Source organism: Peromyscus californicus, unplaced genomic scaffold, assembly GCF_007827085.1.
Source record: "Peromyscus californicus insignis strain IS unplaced genomic scaffold, ASM782708v3 Scaffold_23__1_contigs__length_62951481, whole genome shotgun sequence".
Classification (NCBI taxonomy): domain Eukaryota; kingdom Metazoa; phylum Chordata; class Mammalia; order Rodentia; family Cricetidae; genus Peromyscus; species Peromyscus californicus.
Genome location: NW_026294534.1, coordinates 4,168,451 through 4,187,986, shown reverse-complemented (window position 1 = coordinate 4,187,986; position 19,536 = coordinate 4,168,451). Strand labels below are relative to the sequence as shown.

Below are 19,536 nucleotides of genomic sequence, written 5' to 3'. Positions count from 1 at the left end.
GGTGACACAGAGCATCCTTGAGGGAGAGGTCACACTTCACCCTCGACAGAGAGTTAGGGTTGTTCACGCACGGAGCAAGCAGTGAGCTTTGTTTGTTTGTTGTTCCAGTTCATGTGTGAGGAAAGCAAGCAGAAGGTGCTTTGTAACAAGACAATGGAAATAGAGTCTGGCCAACTGTGGAGAGAGAGAGAGGAGGAGGAGGGGGGGAGAGGGAGAACAAAACTGTGTCATATCAAGGTGGGTTACGAGCAGAATTCAGGGAAATGGCAGATGTTTGAATTGTGTTCACCGTATCTTTGGCAATGAGAAGATTAAATGATAAGCCCACTTTTTGGTTTATATTTTTGAATGGGTATTTTAAAAATCTCTTCCAAAGCCAGGACTGGTGACACACAGCTGTCATTTTAGGACCCGAGGAGCTGCGGAAGGATGATCGAGAGTTCAAGGCTAGCCTGGTTTATAAGGGGGAGCCTATCTTAAAAATAAATAAATAAAAATAATATTTCAGTTTTGTTCTTGATTGTCCCTCCCCAATCAGCTGATCGAGATTGGAGTTTATATGTTGTCCGAATCTGCTTATTTCAATGCGAAACGATGTTTGCTTAATCCTGCCCTTTTCCTCCCTCCCCCTCTTTTGTAAAGAAACACGAGGGTAAATGCCTCCTTAGTTATGGATGTTGCCTTCTTTGCAGGGGATAGTCTTCACTTGCTATGGTTTTCTCTGATTTTCAGCCCATTTTCCATTTCTGATCCTCAGTGCCACAGATCTTCGCCCTGCTCCTGCTACAGTTGCTCTAGGTCTCGATGTGATTTGTAATTGAACAGAATTTATTAATGTGCTTCTTTCTAGAACTCTGACAGCAAAGCGAAGGGAAATGCAGAACGCAAGGGCAAACTGCTAGTTTCGCATTTTAACATATTGCATGGACATGTTTGTCAGGTTGGGGGTCGGTTGAGAGGATTTGGGCTACAAACACACATCTGACAGGCAAAACCGAGAACGTTCTTCATCTGTGCGGTGACCTATTTTATCATGGATATGAATATTCATTTCCAAAACAGATGATTCTTAGAGTTAAATGCCCAGATTTTCTGATGTAAGCTGTACAAGCTGTGGAAGTCCTTTCTGGGTTTAACTGAATCTTATTTCAGTGTCTTGTGCACTTTTTTGTGGGGATTTACTCTGAGAATGAAACTGGATATAGCCTTGTCCTTCCGGACCTGTGTTTTTTTGTCTCTGAAGCGACTGAAATCTGTAGCTACAGAGCTTCACATTGCAGTCTGCCAGGACCGTTGTTAGCACTGGTCCCGGATCCCGTCAGTTAGAACTGTCAGTAATTATACACTGTGATAGTAGTGATAAAGGTTCTCCCACAGCAGATTTTGTTGTTAAACTATGTATCTGAGGGATATCTGGTTCTGGATAAGACAGAAGAGAGCAGTAGTAATGATCCATTTTCTGCTTCCTCAGGAGCAAAGCAAACAGCCTGCCCTCTGGTGGCTGCTTCTGGGCTTGTTTACAGCACAGGTCCAAGGCCAAAGGGTGTCTCTATGTTAACTCTGAAAAATGCCATCCTCACTTTTCTCGGATAGTGTGCACTCAGAGAACAGGAAATGCCTGTATCTTACTGACTTCCCAGGGATGAAGTTGAAAAGGAGGAATGAAAAACAAGAAATAACTAGTTGAAACTCATTGTCAGAAATATTTTAGGAAGAATTCGAATGTCCCATCTATCACCTTAATTTGCATAACTTAAATTTATTTCCATTTTACCTAAAATATCTATCTAATTTTTTTTTTCCTGATTTCCTGGACAGTCACAAGGTTTAAGCTGCTGAAAACATCCATTTTCTAAATCCCACCATTTTATGAAGAAATACAGTAACATGGCCCCTTCCTTTTGCTACCCAAAGTTGACGAAGCACGTGAGATACACTGAATGAGTTATTAACTGTGTTTTATTGAATCCAGAAAACTATCTGAATATGTGTACTTATGATTGTGTATGCACGACTGGATGGTTATAGAAACTGCTGAGTCACACCTGTGGGAACAGGGGAGTGGTGTGAACTGCTGTCATCACTAAGCAAAGCAGCATCCTCACACTTTATTCAGAACTGTGCGGCTTAGCCTAATTTGGTTGCCTTGGAAAGGAAGCCGGGCAAAAAAGGACACAGAGCCTGTTCATTTCTAGATCAAAATAGTCACGTCTAAGACTGGCCAAGAAGACTGGATCTCCCTGCCTAGAATAGGAAGGACTAACTTAGCCTGTGTAAGTCATGGCCATTTGCGTTCACCTTCATCAGGACATACATGGTTTCATTCATTCACTCACTCATTCATTCGGGAACAGTGGCTGAATCTCACCCAGGGTCCCTATACAATCCCATCATTGAGTTATCTTTTCTTTGGGGGGTGGTAGGGGATGGGAAGGAGGGGGGATTGTTTTGTATGGTCATTTAGATAAAATCCATTAAAACTGGCTTATATAATTTAAGCAAGTTCTCAGTCTTACATATTTACGCAACAGAGTCTGACAATTTACATGATTTATCTCATAACTTAAGAAGCTAAAATCCCAGCTCAACTGAGCCGGGCTTCTCCTAAGTGCCTGGACTGACGCGTCGCAGTTAGCATCCCACCATCTTGGGAAGTCCTTGTGTTTTTATCATGTTTTACAGTGAACACACTCAGAAGTCTTATGTATATTTTACTAATTTGTATTTATGTAAGGAACATATTCTAAAAAATTTAGATGTGTAGAATGCATACTAAAAATGTTTAGCAAATCCTGTTTAAAATGTATGTAATCGATTCTACAAGCATGCAATTTAATAACTGAATGCATATCCATTTGAGGAAAAGGCAGGGAGGTGGGGTGAGGGAGAGAGAAAGTGCACACTAGAGAATCAGAGCCAGAAAGATACACTTCTTAATTGGAGGTGGTTGTTAATTTGGGTAATAGACAGCTCCAGGTACATCCCCGGTTCCTTCCTCATTAGCTAAATCATTATTCATGTCAGCGACTCATAGGGTTTGAAGCTTGTGTCAAAAACTCTTGAATACTGTGAGCTTCTGCCATGCTTTGAATCTTTCACTGTGGGGTGGGGGTAGGCAGTGCATGTACCCTTTGCAGAAAGATCTTGCTGAGCGAGGGCCGATGTCAGAACGTATTTCTACATCCAAAGTCCAGCCCTAGAAGACGCATCTTCTTTTTCCTCCTTGGTTTTGGTAATGGGGCCTCACTATATAAGCTCCTCACCACTGCCTCGCATCCCTGGCCCATCTTTGTGTCTGTTCCTTTGTTCATTAGTTGGTTTGTGTTTTTTTTTTTTGACCTGGAGTCACACTAAGTTGTCCAGTTTGGCCTTGAGATGACTGTTTAGCACAGACAGGGCTGAATTTGTGATTCTAAGTCCCCTGCCTCAGCCTTTGGAATCCCAAAGATGATAGGCCTGCACCATCCAGTCCCAGTTTGGAAGAGGTACTTCCTACACCTTCCAAACACCAATCATAGAGTAACACGAGCTGATGCTGACTATCACTTCACAGTGGTGTGGACTGTGATGGGTTTTGATGTGTGGAGTGGGGCTTGGAGTAAAACTACCCAAAAGCTCCTCCTGGCTGTTGTGTCTGCTATGGGGTCCTGTCCAAAGTGTGTGACTTCTCTGAGCTCGGTTTACACATGTGGACGTTTGGGGTGGGGCTGCTTGCATGGTGTGTATATGGAAAATGCCCAGCAACTACTGGTAAGTCTTTACTCCACGCCCCCAGCACTCTGCCCTTCTCTCCTCCTCTAGACCCTGGTTGCTCTTATCTACTCTGACCCCTTTGCCAGACCCAGGCCACTCTCTATCACAGAACATCCTTCTCTTCATGTTGGTCTCCTGTTTTGCATGAAACTAGCAAAGCACCTGATACATCTTACATTGCCCACATTAATTTGATTAGTCCTACTTTTGATGACAAAAAGAAGTTTGTTTGATTTTTTTTTTTTTATAAAAAAAAAAGTCTCAAATCTCTCCCTCCTTTTCTTCTCCCAAGTTGGTGTATGTGTGCACGTGCCAGTGACAGGATGTGGAGATCACAGCCTCAGGGGGGCAGTTCTTGCCTTCTACCTTGTTTTAGACAGTATCGCTTGTTCACTGTGGCACATGCCAGGCTGGCTTGCCTGGAAACTCCCAGGGCTTCTCCTGTCTCTGCCTCTGCTATCACAGCTGGCAGTACAGGTGAGCACCTACCATAACTGACTTTTCATGTATCCTGGGGATCCCAACTCAAGTGTCCTCATACTTCTGGGCAAGCATGCTACCCACCAAGCCATCCTACCTATCCAGGCCTTATGAAGAAACTTCCACTCTGAAGGATACTCTGACTGCGCGATTCTGTCTGCTCTCAGCGACAACTCGTGGATGAACAGCTAAACTGAATGTTACCTAGGAAGCCAGCACTGGCGAGAAACTTCTTTTTGTCTCAGGGTCTCAAGCATCTACTCTGTGTTCTCACTAGACTATGGAAGGGCTCATAGCTTTTAAAGCTGTGAATCCAGCAGTACCAGTGACTTTTTTTTTTTTTTTTTTTTTTTTTTTTTTTTTTACGGTAAGAGACCAACTGTAGAAAGCACTGTGTTTAAAAATCCAAGTCTCTCAGTACTGCCCCATGTCTGAAATGTAGTGGACTTTCTTTCCCTCCTCCATCTCTAGGTATTGAGTCACTAAGATGAGGTAACAACTCTGGCCGCTTGTCCTGATCCATCATGATGACCAATAAGCCATGCCCCCAGCCATGAGAACCATGAAGATCCCACAGTCTAGAGCAGGCCCTGTTCCCACAGTAGCTCCTGTGAGTCTGATGTTGGTAACTCAGGTTGTGGCCACATGTTCTTGGTCCAAAAGGACTGTGGGAATGAAGGGCATGTATCTCCAGAAGCAAGGTCTAAGATAAGTTCTACAAGGCACATAACAATGTATTATGGTCAGACTTCGAGAGAAATGGACTGTATTAGAGCAAAGCTCCACGTGGAGTCTGGCAACCTTACACATTAATTATTCTTAGATTTCCCTCTGTATGAGGTGGCTAAGGCACCCCCATCATATCCACATGTAGAAAACCAGTGGGAAGGTGCCTGTTCAAATGAGTTTCGGGCTGCTCGTGACAGCTCTACGGAGGACATCGGTATCTGGAACTCACTATAGAACCTGGAATTTCACTTATCTAATGCCAACTGTTCCAGCAAGCATCACACAGGTCTTACAGATTGAAGTCTGCTGGCGCACCCCTGCCCCACAGGTGACTACACCCCCTCCTCACCTGCTGTCCTCCACTTATTTCAGGCTCTTCCGTTCTCTCTTCTTCACAAGATTGATTTTTTCCCCACTTTCCAACATTCTCAATTCAGTGGAGATGGGGAACCCCCAAAGGAGCATGTATGAAAGTGTCTCTACATCTTTTCAAGCCTACAGTTGCCAGGAGAGTCCCCAGCACTTTCAGGCCACTTAAACCAGACCCAGTTCAAGTGATTCCCCAGAACAGCAGTCAGTGTGGTACTCCACAGACACTGCTGCACTCCATGGCAGAGCCTGAGTGGCTGCCATGTATTCTCGTCTCATCTCAACTTCCAAAAGGACTATTGAGAAACACCACCTGTCTTTGAACAAGGTGCCATGCAGCCCCCGTGAAAAGGACTTCTGTCTCCTCAGAAGCCCACAATAGACCTCCCCTCACCTTGTCATCACCATGACAGTCATATGAAGTATCTTGTTAGATGCTCATATTTCTCTCTGGAGCAATGGATGGATGCTGGGTTCCATGTGAACATCACAATGCACGTATCATTTCTGATCTGTGAGTGAGCTACTTTCGGAGTGTCACCCTCTTCCACCTTGCCACACACCCAACACATGACATTGCTGTGCCCGCCTGAAGGATGTATGGCAAACTCCCAAGAGAATTCCATGAAAGGTAAATAAAGGACCAGGTGCTTCCTATGAGCGCAAAAGTGTTCCCAGATTTGACCTACAGTCCCAGGGGACCCAGTGCAGAAAGGGACTCAGAAGGGAAGCCAATGAGGCCATTGGATCCTTGCATTTGAAGAATGCATGTCAGGTCCTTGAGCAGGAGTCAGGAGGGTTATAGAGAAGTCCCCCAGAGCCACGAGACCTAATCAGGCCAAGGGCATGTGAGCCAGGAGCAGAAGATCTATGGGGCATAGGCTACTGAATCAGTTAGTCCAGGTATGGATAATACTTTTGGGGACCAGCAGGGGGCATATATAGACACTTGCTGTTGTTTGGGTTTTACTCTGTTTTGGGGGCCTGCCATCCAGCTTCCAAATATATTCCAAAATAAAGCCTTATTATTACTTATGAATGCCTGGCCTTAGCTTGGCTTAGTTTCTACCCAGCTTTCCTTATCTTAAATTATCCTGTCTACCTTTTGCCTCTGGACTTTTCCCGTTCTCTTACTTCTGTAAATCTTACTCTGACTCCATCGTTTGCTGGTTGTGTAGCTGGGTGGCTGGCCCCTTAAGCCCTCCTCCTTCTCTGGCTCCTTCTAGCTCTCTCCTCCCTGTTTTCTCCTTCTCTTTATATATTATCTGCCTGCCAGCCCCACCTTTCCTCTCTCCTGCCTCGCTATTGGCTGATCAGTTCTTTATTAGACCATCAGGTGTTTTAGACAGGCACAGTAACCCAGCTTCACAGAGTTAAACCAATGCAGCATACACAAATGTAATACACCTTAAAATAATATTCTACTGCAGACACTGTCGACAAGGACAGACAAGGAAGGACTAAGAAAGAGGCCCCAGGCCAGGAGGGCTGGGCAGACCAAGGCTCAAATCAGGATGCCGTCATTTGGGAAGACCCCTGGCCAGTGAGGGGTCCAATAAGACACACGTGGCTTCTGGGGCTGGATGTGACAGCAGAGGGACAAAGTGGCCTGCAGCGGACAAGGCCAGTGGCGGGGCCACATCACAGGAGAGAAAGAGTGAGGAGAGGTAAACCAAGGACAGTGTGGAACAGAAGTGATGCTCTCTCAAAAGGGAAGAATAGTAATAAATGGCTTCCGGTCAAAACTAGGGCATTGGTTTTTTTTGTTGCTGTTGTTTTGTTTTGTTTTCTCCTGAATGGTGCTAGAGACAGACTGAGAGACTCTTCTCGGGTCCCTTCATCTCCTAAGCACACAGACCACCCTGAGACCTTTGCTACCCAGGCACGCACAGTTGGGTGACTCATTCCGTGTCTGCCCTGTAGTCACACGCTGGTGACTCCAACATTGTCACACCTGGAGTAGCAGGCTGGTGGAGGGTGACCCCACAGCTCTGAGGGCAATTCTGTCCCTGAATGAGTCAATCCTGCCACCCATCTTGTCATTGGGACTGGGTTGGATTAGATTGGGTGGGTCTGGGAATGAGGGCTAACTCTAGACAGCATGGGAAATTCTGAAGGACAAGGCTAGCCCCATAAGAACAGAGGATCCAAAGACGTGGGCCAGCAACAGCAGACAGGAGGATATCTGCATTATTGTTCAGGAGTCGTTCTGCTAGAAGCGTGTGTGTGTGTGTGTGTGTGTGTGTGTGTGTGTGTGTGTGTCTGTGTGTGTGTCTGTGTGTGTGTGTGTCTGTGTGTGTGTGTGTGTGTGTGTCTGTGTGTGTGTGTGTGTGTGTGTGTGTGTGTGTGTGTGTGTGTGTGCTGCCTCCAGTGAACCCTGTGGATGAATGAGCTAGCACAGGTGGACTCTGTATTTCCTCTCTCAGATTCAGCTCAGCCTTAGGAAGCATCAATTTTCTTTGCCTCTTGCTCAGAGTAGACCACGCCTCCCCATTTTTGCGTGCAGACAGTGCTCTCCAGATAGAACGGACTGTCCATATGAAGATACACAGACTCCAGCTTTGACTCTCGGGTCTGTGACCCACTTTAAACTGTACAATATGTACTCAGACAAAACATGCAGTAGCTACAGGCAGCTGACCTTGCAGACCAACACTTAACCATGCCAGTTGTCTTATCCCCACTCACTGCAGACTCAGGCCCTAAAGCCTTCACCCGTATAGACATGTATAGCTAGAGTTTTCCTGCCTGGCCCACAGTTAGAACAAATCTCTCTCACCTGCCAGTCCCACAGCCGCTCAGACCCAACCAAGTAAACACAGAGACTTATATTGCTTACAAACTGTATGGCCATGCCAGGCTTCTTGCTAACTGTTCTTATATCTTAAATTAATCCATTTCTATAAATCTATACCTTGCCACGTGGCTCGTGGCTTACTGGCATCTTTACATGCTGCTTGTCATGGCGGCGGCTGGCAATGTCTCCCTCCACCTTCCTGTTCTCTCAATTCTCCTCTCTGTTAGTCCCACCTATACTTCCTGCCTGGCCACTGGCCAATCAGTGTTTTATTTATTGACCAATCAGAGCACATACAGATCATCCCACAGCAGACATGGATTTAACGAAACACATCAGCAATGTGACAGAAGTCTGAGGAAATCTTTGCTAGAGTGAGGGGACCAGGGAAAACCATATTTGTGTGCATGTGTGTGTATATGGTACACAGAGAGGTCAGAAGTGTCATGTTGTATGTGTATATGTATGTATGTTTGTGTGCATACATGTGTATATGGTACACAGAGAGGCCAGAAGTGTCTTCCTCAACTGAAGACTGTCTTCTGTGACAGCATGGTTCTCCCACTGAACCTGGAGTTTGCTGATAGGCTAGGCTGTCTGGCTAGCCCGCCCCCAGGGAGCTGCCTGTCTTCACCTCCCTAGTGTGGGATAACAGGCCTATGCTGCTGTGCTGGGGCTTATGGGGGGCTGGGTTCTCCACTCAGGTATTAATGCTTCACAGCGAGAACTTGACAGGCAGAGCTGTCTCCCCAGGCCCCCAAACATTTTCTTAAATATCTGACTTCTTTTAAAATCTGTATTATATTTATTTACTTACTGTGTGTGTGTGTATAGGGTTGTGCTCCCGAGTGTGTGTGCCACAGCCTTCACGAGGAGGCCAGCTTGCAGGGATCAGCTCTCTCCTTCCACCACGTGGCTATCCTCTATGGTTCATGGCTTCTTCAGCCACAGGCAGTGGGCTGGGTTTACAGTGCCAGTCATGAGTTCCCGCATAATGAGGGAGCCTGGAGCACAATTAATCGGTTATTCCCGGATGTAAGAGCCACGACTGCACCTCTCTGGATACCTTGCCATTCTGACCCCACCTTGAAGATGGTAGACAACTAAAGAAAGGCATTGTCGTGGTCACACAAAACACAGCAGCTCTCTAAGAGGGGGGAAAGTTGCAGGCGCCGCCTGTTATAGACTTCACTTGATGGCATATTCCCAGGCATGAATCTACTCTTCCTAGCACACTGTTTAGATTTTTGCTAGCATGTTTTGTTTTTAACTTTTCAAGTCATTTTTTTTTTTTTTTGCAAGAGTGCAGAATTGCCTTTCTCCCAAGCAAATCTTTTCCAGTTAATGCTGGAATATTCCAGCAAATGTCCTCTGTGCCTGTGTTGCCTCTTTCATCACAAACATGTCTGCACGGGGAAAAGATAATTCCTTCATTACATAAAAATTGTTCCTCTGCCTTAATCTCTCAAGTGATGATAAAATATTTCTTCTCTGTCCTCACTGTTTTGTTCACGTGGTTCCCTCTGACTGATTTCCAGTAGATGCCTCGGAAAGGAAATGTTTTTCTCAAATGGGAGCTTCCTATGGCATATCCAAACGTTCAGGTCCATCGCAGCACTGAAGGGCAGGGTAGCTGGCTGCAGGTGAGTTAGCTGTCTGTAGTTGTCTGCCTGCAGCCTCTGCCTGATGCTGGGAAAAACTGCTTTGGTAGCTCGCTCTCTCGCTCACTTCTTTAAGCAGAAACAAAAATCTGCAGTGCAAATATGATCAAGTCAGAACAAAAGTGGGTCTGTCTCAACGAGGCGATGCCAAGGGAAAGGATGGATGAGAGGACAGGTCCATATCTCAAAATGCATCACTAAATGCCACCGCTTTGTCTGTGGGTGAAGAGGGGACAGACATAGGTCATAACTTGGCACCCAAACACACTGATATGAAAGAGCATAAAGCTGCCTAAGGATGTAGCTCAGTTGTAGAGTGCTTGCCTAACACGCACACGGCCCCGGGTCCCATCTCCAGGACAGTATGGTGGCACAGACTTGTAATCCCAGCACTTGAGGGTTGGGGACAGGAGGGTCATCCTTGACTACACCGTGATTTCAAAGCCAGCTGGAACTCTGTCTAAAAATGAAAAGACAAAAACAAAAAAAAAAAAAGTTAGCCACTGGGGCAGGATTGGGAACAGAGGGTACAGTGGGTCCCGTGGACATACCTGGAATTTTCTAGAATGTGCAGGAATATTATTTAAAGTAGACCACTGTAGGCCTCAGAGTCCCACAATGTGCAGTGAGGCTTTCCTTAGCATTCGGTTTTACTGTTAGCCTGCGCAGACAACCACTCCCACTTGCCCCTAGCACCTAGCAAAGGTACTTAAAGCCAGGAATCACAAAGCACACAGACTCCTGAGACCACGGGTCCACTGACAACCGTAAATGCTGTATCTCCTGTCACACTAGGTCACACAAGTACAGCTTGGTAAGAAGGCATCTACAATGCCCGCTTTACCCCAGAGAGCAGCTTAGACAATCCTTCCTTTCTCCTTCTTCTGAAACTGATGTTTCTGTCCTTTATTCCGTGGTGGCATCAGCTGGTGCAGCCGACACTCACCACCCTGGGCACCCATGGGGCACCTGGGTTTCCCAGCAGTCTTTGCTGTTGCTGTTGTGTTGGGGTCCACTCGAAACCCCAGGCAAATGGGCATAAAGTGATAAGGGCACCAATGGTGCTCCACCGATGACCGTGGGAATCAAAGTTACTTTGGCCGGCTATAATTATGTGTGAATTTCACACTTGCTTTCCCCCTCCTCTAGAAACCTTTCCTTCAAAGAATAAAACTTTATTTTTAAGGAACTAACGAGAAGTTATGAGACAAACCCAAATCAGCTCATAATAAATGGACTTTGATGAATGATCCAAGTCAGGTTGTTCACAGTCATCTGAAAACCCTGTTATGGCCTCATCCAGTCTTGAAAACATTTTCCAACTGAGAACAACATAACCACGAAGAGCAAAAGTTTGGAAAGCTATAGATTTAGGCTTCAAATTCTGAAATTTTCCACTCATTCACACACTTATTATTCTTGAGGAAAAAAATAATGTGACCAGTCAACATATTCTAAATGTGTGCTGAGAATCAGAGCTGAAAAAAAAAATGTAACTTGCTTAGAAAATACATAATTTGTTAAATACTTGTCATTTTTATCCTGTTTTATGATGTATTAATGTACAGTTAATGCTAAGCCATGCATTTTTCAAGGTAGACCATAATGGATAAAACGCTACCTAAATAGTATTATTTACCCCTGGAAACAAACAGAATCATCCACTGTTGCTAAAGATCTGGAAAGAAACAGAATTTCATTGCTGTGCTGTTTCATTTAAATTTAGACTTATTTTATTTCACGGTAAAAAAAAAAAAAAAAAAAAAAAAAAAAAAAAAAAAAGAATTTTCGATGTTTATTTCCCCCAGTAGCCACCACACAGAAAGAGGTAAATGAAGCCACATGTTAGCACATTACATAAATTCTTCGCAAACGTAGATCACACGGGGTGAAAGCTCTGGCGAAGGAACCCTCGGTCTCCTAACCAAATGGGACATATTACGTCTGATCTTTGCTGAGTGTTTCCGCTTTGGGTGAGGTTTTCGGTGCCGTTGGTGTGAGTCACAAACGCAAATACCCATCTATGTTTTGTTGTTGTTGTTGTTGCTGTGTGCGGTGGGGAAGGCAGGCTGTAACCAGCCCCCAAGCTTCTGCACCCCCTGCGGGTCGTCCTCGCAAAGGGCCTAGCGCCATCTAGTGTCCGGCCGAGGTATGAGGCGAGGGAAAGCGGGGGAAGCAACTGGATTTCTCTGCACACTGCAATGAGTTAGCAGTTACTTACCGGCGGGGTTATTGCGTTCTTTACCTCCTATGCCACTGGATCCTGAAAACGTTAACTTCTGCTCAAATCCACTATTTTCCAAGAGTGCTTCAAACTAAATACCGTTCATCCTTATTGGACCGTGTCCAGTGCCGTTAGCGCTCACTGCAGATACTCAGAAGAGCCGCGTTCTTCCCATGTCCAGCTGCCAGTGTGTAGACCCTGATCCCTCCGAGCTGTCTCCTGACCTGAGCGAAACCAAAGCATGCCCTCCACGTCTCTGACTCTTCTCCCCTTGCTTTTCAGATTGTCTACAAAGCCTGGCTCTGCTCCCAGTACTTTGAAGTCACACAGTTTAACTGCAGAAAGACAATTCCGTGCAAGCAATATTGTTTGGAGGTGCAGACCAGGTGTCCGTTCATATTGCCCGACAACGACGAAGTCATCTATGGAGGCCTCTCCAGCTTCATCTGCACAGGTACGGCTGGGTGGGGGCCTTCCTTTGCTCACCATGCAAGTGTTACTTCCTTTTGCTCACGTGACCTTGAGCCTGCAAAAAAAAAAAAAAGGTATTTTTACATGGCCCTCTTCCAGAAGCACTGAAGAGCCTCCCAGACTGACCTAAACAAGAGTCAACCTCTCTACCACACGTCTACACTCAACTGTGGCTCTCTGTGAATGTCCCATAAGAATAATTGGAGGGTAAATGTTTACAATGGTTCCTGTGTTTGTGATGAATTTCGTCACCTTATCCTAATCCGTATTGAGAACAAAAAGAAATGTCGATCTCAGTCACGTGTGTGCATATTGGTGCGTAAAAGCCCCAGGAAGGTGATTTCTATATTTTCTGCATTATATATTTCTACTTCTTTTGGGAAAAATAAAACAAAACAAAACACCTCATATCAGGCAGGATATCAACAATAGCACCTGTCTCCAGAAACCCATGAGCATTATGTAGTTTAGGCAAGCATAGACTCCAAGGTCAAAGCTAAGAGCAGTCTCATTCTGAAACAGGTTGACAGTGAGAACAAGATCCTAACTAGAATACTGTCCTCACCCGAGTTCTTCATAGTCTCTTAGAAGAGGAGAGAAAACCCACTTTTTAAAAATATTGGACTTGATCCATAGCAGGTTTAATGTTTGAGTTTTAATCATAAGAAGTCTGGGACAATCAGAAAGTTCTCTTTGTATATTGGGCTTTCAAACGGTCCATTAAACAATGGAAGGACAAGAGTGAGAGCCAGGTGCGTGAAGGTACCTGATGCTAATCCTAACTACCTGAAGTTCAGTCCCTGGGGCCGAGACGGCAGGAGAGAAGCCACCCCTCCAAGCTGTCCTCTGACCTCATGCAGGCACACACACACAATTAATTTAAAAATACGCAATTATATTTAAAAGGAGGAGTGGCTAGAGAGAAGGCTCAGAGGTTAAGCAAGAGCACTTGTTCTTGCAGAAGACCTGGGGTTGGTTGCCAGGACCCACATGGTGAGTCACAGCCCTCTTAACTCCAGTACCAGGAGATCGAACATCCCCTCCTGACCTCTGCAGGTATCGGGCATGCATATAGTGCACAGACATACATGTAGGCAAAACACTAAGATACATAAAACAAAATAAATAAATCTAACAACAAATAAGTAAAATAAAACAATGGCAAGTTGAGACGCTCACTGTGACAGTGTATCAGGTGGTTTCTACGTCACCCCTGTTCATTGTAACAAAACACCAAGATCCGGTCAAGTGCCCTGAGAGCCCGCCCCGGCTGGCAGAAGGGCACTTATCCCATCACATAATCTGGCTTTTCACTGATAAACCCCAGTAACTATGCCCAGCCCAGGCCCCCCGCACGTGCTAAGAGGGTGTGGGTGAGGGAGACCACAGGCTTAGCAATAATGGTCAAGAAGAGAGAGAGAGGAGTTCAAGAAAAGGAGGGGGGGTGAAGAAGAAGGAGAACAAGGAAGGAGAAAGGGAGGAGAAGAGAAGAATGGCGATGAAGAAGAAGAGGAGGCGGAGGAGAGAAGAGAGAGAGAGAAGATGGGGGGAAAGAGAGGAAGGAAGGAGAGAGGAAGGCAGTAAATGAAGGAGGGAGGAAAGGAAAGGGGAACCAGGAAAGAGAGAAAGGAAATGTTCTCTGGGGAAAAAAAATTCACCAGAAATAGGCTTAAACTTGTATTGACTTTCCCATAGAGCTTTGCATAAATAACCATTAAAAAAAACCCGAAAGCCTGCATTCTAAAATCCTGTCCATGGGACGCTTGTGGCCTCGGCCTTCCGTGAAGGTCTGCAGGTCTTAGTTCCTTCCCTCACGGCACGCAGTCCTCTCCCGGGCTGCTCAGGGGGTCCCAACAAAAGCCCCACAGGAAGGTTTGAGGTCCATGTGTCGACCTTCTATCATCTCCTGGCCTCGATTGCGTTGGTAGAGTTCTTTCCTCCGGACGCCTTCAGGCTATTGGGATGCAGAGGCAGTCACAGATACCTTCTGCACCAAAAAGGCTCCTGTACGGCTCGCATTTTCAGTTGTTTGGGGTTTTGTCAAATCTGCCGGTTTGTAGCTGTGGTGACATCTCTAAGGAAAGGTGACAAAAAGAGAAATCTGTCACTGGCCTAGAAGATAATGCCAGGTCCGCGGAGGCCTCGGAGATAATTCCAGGTCCGCGGAGGCCTCGGAGATAATGCCAGGTCCGCGGAGGCCTTCGGAGTTGCCTGGTGCGCAGCATTCAGAGGCCTCTCTGCCGCTGGCTTTCTGCCGGCTTCGTGACCCTGTGTTACCAAGCTCAGTGTGCTCTGGTTAGTCTTTCAGGCACATCACTCTGAAATTCTGTGAACTCCTACAACAGGAAGGATCATGGCTCCTTTCTGGGGTGGGACACGGCTTTGGTGGGCACTCTGTGTCCAGGGTGATCACTGGCAACTGTCAGCCCTGCCTGAGGCTGCCGAGTCCCTGTTGAGTTAAGTGGCTGCAAGACCTTACCCCAAAGCCGTTTTTGCTCCTCCTTGCTGCCTGCCTGGCCGTGGGATTAGAGTTCCAGGCATGACCCAAACCAGACTCCATCTCTGGAAAAGCAAGAAAGGCAGTTCGGCCTCTGCTGAAGCTCACAGTACCCAGGCTGCGCTTGCTTCCGGAAGGAGGGGGCTGCTGGAGTTCAGCACTCGCTCCCCAAATGCAGCGTAAAGGCTTTCTGAAGCCCCCTGTTGAAGATACACACAGATTCTCACATCACCTTGGAGTGGATGTAAACCAGCCACATTCCTCTACGTGTAGTGAATGAAAGGTCTTCTAAGCTCAGGAGGGAACAGGTTCAAAAGAGAAGTCATGTGTGACCTTTGTACTGTGGCTACTGGGGAGCCAAGGCCATCTGGTTCGCTCCTCACAGTAGGCATATAGGCAGACACACAGCACAGGCCCACCACAAGCTCTAAATATGGTCTGTAAAAGAAAAAGAGGAAAAAAAGCCCACCATCTAAGAACTGTTGCTCTTTCATCCCGGCTTGTGAAAACAAAGTAGTAAATAAGGTTATTTCCACAGCAGGCGCCAGAAACTATAGTCATTTATCATTAAGTTTTGAAATAATCAGAGGCAGTGGTTCACAGTCTGTGGGTTGTGACCCCTTCGAGAGTCACGTATCGGATGTTTACATTACAATTCATAACAGCAGCAAAGTCACAGTTATGAAGTAGCAATGAAAATGATGTTACCATCCAGGGTCACCACAGCCTGGGGAACTGCATTAAGGTGTCGCAGTGTTAGGGAGGTTGAGAACCACTGCCCTAAGGTCTGTTCACAAGATGGTGCTCAAAGCTGGCAGGACTGGTAAGCAAAGAACCTGAGGCTAGACAGGTCACAGACCCTGGAGAGAGCTGAGGACTATCACTCTGATAAATAGACAGGTATTAAACTGAGTCCTAATGAATTATCCACATAGCCAAGGAGGAGTGCCTCTCTCAACCCTCACCAGAAAAGCTTCCGTTTGCAGTAGACAGTGACTAACACAGAGACCTACAACCAGTCAAGATACCGAGAATAAGAGACTGGGCTGCCGGGCGGTGGTGGCGCACGCCTTTAATCCCAGCACTTGGGAGGCAGAGCCAGGCAGATCTCTGTGAGTTCGAGGCCAGCCTGGACTACCAAGTGAGTTCCAGGAAAAGGCGCAAAGCTACACAGAGAAACCCTGTCTCGAAAAACCAAAAAAAAAAAAAAAAAAAAAAAAAGAGACTGGGGAGACCTCAACCCTACATGTGACATCTGTGTCCCATTCCCTCCTCCCAGCACTCAGGGATTTATTGCAGAAGAGACAGAAAGAAGTTTAAGAGCCCGAGTCAGCATACGACTATGGAGAGAGAGTGTTTGGGGGTGGGGTGGGACATAGAACGGAAATTGTACGTACTAATTCACACTTGTCACATCATGCACAGGAGCCATGCCTCCTCAAACCAAGCAAAATCAGAGCCTGCAGAAGGAGGTGGGCACCAAGTCCCATCCCAGGGTGCGTAACTCTTGGTGGCTGAGAGCTGCTGGGAGAGAGAGGGCCAGTTTTCTTTAGTGTGTGTCCCTGGTCAGTCGGTCATACTCCAGTGGAAGCCGTACACTGAAGAATCCATGGGCACCAGCTGGGGAAATACTTGGGAGGAGCTAGTGGAGGGAGATGATGTGATCAGAATATATTGGCAAAATTCTCAAATAACTTTTTAAAAAGTGAAAAAGAAAAGAAAAGGAAAAGGGGAAAAAGGAATCCTGGTATTTCTTCAAGTTCAGCACATGAAGGGGTGTAGGATTTCCGTGGTTTCTACGAGGGTGGAGGGTGGGGAATTCCTCCACGACACTGAGAACTACTGGGATTCAGTGAGCACTCAACTACATGTGGCCCTGGCTGGGTGCTGCAGAGGGACCAGTTCTGTCCAGAGGTGTGGTGACCCAGACCTTGCCGGTACCCTTGAGTCCCCTTCGCCATGGCTGGAGGCTTCTGACTCTGTTAGCTACAACCATCGCTCAGCTCAGGCCAGGGCCAGTAAAATTTTGGTAGTTTCAAAACGTAATTTTCTCAAAGCAGCTATGAAGTTGAATTCATCACGAGATTAATTTAGAATTAAATTCAACATTACAGCACATTGCTTCTTTTGGTTTTGTTTTTGAGGTATGGTCTCATGTCGCCCAGGCTAGCGTTGGGCTCCTTAGGCAACTGAGGGCGATCTTGGACGCCCAGTCCTCCTGCCTCCATCTCCCGAGTACTGAAAGGACAGGAATTCAGCGCTATGCATGATTTACAAAGCTCTGGGGGTCAAACACACACAGAGCCTGGACCATGAGAGGCCACCTGAGGCTCGTCCCCAGCCCTAGTGCATCGTTTTTGTTTGTTTGTTTGTTTGTTTTTGTGGTGCTTACAAAACTTAGCCATGTCCTCTCACATGTAATGTTATGACCATCGACAGGACAACCTGACCCCAGAGATTTCTACTAAAGAGCCGAGCAGCCCGTCCATTGTGATAAAGCATCTGCCTCGGGGCGCTGTGCTCATGCCCCAGCGTTCTTCTGGCCATGGATCTAGACAGCAAAGGGGCTTCTGCCTGTGCTTAGCTCTGCTGTAGGAGAAAGGGGGGCGGTGAGCCCAGACGTCTCTTGGTTTTTCCGTTGAAGAACAGAACTGGCAAGACAAGACGGGAGGAGCCTTTGAGAAGTAACTAGGAAGAAGTTCGGGGTGCTGTCAGGGCAGGCTGTCAGTCAGTGCTGGGGTGGTGGAGGCGCAGTTTCTCATGGTTAGTTCTGCTGAGGGGCCCCCCGTCACACGCTGCCGTGTTAGGGTGACCGAAGTCTCACTACCCAGCCTCCACTGTAGTAATTACGGTGTTTCCCTCCCCGCCCGCCCTCCCTCACCGGGTCGGTCCGGGGCTCCCCGAGCAATCCTTGATTGCTTACCGGTAATAGGGAGCTGAGATTAAGGAGACAGAAGCAGCCGCGGAGTACCACAGCTGTGGGTGCTATGGTAACAAACACGGGAAATTACCCTTTGATTGATGGATAAAGTGGGCCTGATGTCATTTGCGGGCTCCAGATCCGCAAGAACGAAAGTAGAAGCTGGTCCGTTGGGGGTTCCTGACAACGAAGATAAAACATATTTTGAGAATTCCGTGTAAATTCTGCATCCCATTCTTTTAGCTGTGACAAGGATAGGGTTATGTTTCTGCCTCTGGGGAAAACACCGGAGGATGAGCTTGTTCTTTTCTTGCCAGGTGGATTAGCTGAGGCGGCGGATGGCGCCGCCTCGCGGCAAGTCTGCGCCACTGCAGGGCATCTGAAACCTTCCTGCACATAGGAAAAGGCAGTCACTTCTGTCTCTCTGGTCTCTGTCTCTCTCTCTCTAATGTGATCCAGATCACAAGAGTCTTTAAAAATCTCCAATGTGTTCTCATTACAGTACTGCAGTAGAGAAATATGCTTTCTATATATTTTAGTGTCAATGTCTCAGCTGTTTTCTATTTCCACATTTAAACTTTATGTTTAAGTATTTTTCCAAATTCAATTCTGGGGGTGGGGGTGGGGGAAAGCTCAGTTATTTAAAGCAGGGGAAAAAAAACTCAGTAAGATTATGAACCTTGAAGTCAAAAGACAAATTTAAAGAGATAAGATATTGCCAGAATAAAATACAAAGAAAATATAACAGGCCACAAAATTAAATGTGTGGAATGTAAGACCACAAATGTGTGGCTGTTCTGGCTCCTTTCTGTGGAACCTGGTATTTACTGGTGTCTGTTCAGATCCTTCCTACTTTCAACGGCTTCGTCTTCTACCTTCAAATGTCTGCCTTTGGGAAGGGCTCATGTCATGGGGAACAAAATTTAGGATGTCTAGATTCTTCCAGGAGCTATGGAAATACATGCCTACTGCAAGACTCTCTTGTCTGTACAGTCAGTGAATGTCACTAAGCGCATGGAATGAACACTCAGACGTAAGAATTTCCCCTCAGACAGACACACCCCCCAGTCCAGTCTGATGGCTGCAGGGAGACGGCCGAACTGCAGGGGAGGCTGGGGATTTCCCACTTATCTGGGTGAAGAGCAGAGAGTATGGGCTGAGGTACATCCAGCGCGCTGACAGAGAGCCTGAAAGGGTTTGTGGGCACACTCGCACAGCTCCAGATTTGTAGGTGGCAGTGTGCTACCCTCCACAAGCCTGCTGCTCTCCACAGCTTTGGGGAAATTCTGACACGCCTCCAGTGAACCTTCTGTTTACATCCTACAGCTTGCATGATCTGAGGGGAGAAATTAAACAGCATAGACCCAGAGAGCTGAGGAGTCTGAGCCTGGAATACCGGTAGGGACCGGAGTTGAGCTAATCCCGAGAGGAGTTCAAGCTGAATCACAGGGATCCAGAGGTCACCCCTCCAGGCCATCAAGGCTGTGTCCAGAGCAATGCAGGGGCATGTGTGGAGAACACTGGTTGGTGCCCTTAAGGAGGCTTTCCTGACATCAGGCCTCAACTGTCCTTGAACCTGGCAAGGAACTCACATTCCCTGTTTCTGGCATCCATATGCACACGTGTGGGGACTCC

The 19,536-nt window shown here is 46.7% G+C and overlaps 1 protein-coding gene across 2 annotated transcripts in view; it reads left to right on the top strand.

Moving 5' to 3' along the window:
- The window catches only part of Nalf1 (NALCN channel auxiliary factor 1), a 535,729-nt gene that overhangs the window by 493,763 nt on the left and 22,430 nt on the right, over positions 1 to 19,536 (top strand). For both annotated transcript variants that reach the window (XM_052751629.1, XM_052751630.1), the window contains exon 2: positions 12,296 to 12,467. In XM_052751629.1, coding sequence (XP_052607589.1) covers positions 12,296 to 12,467 — 172 coding nt within the window. The remainder of the gene's footprint in view (positions 1 to 12,295; positions 12,468 to 19,536) is intronic.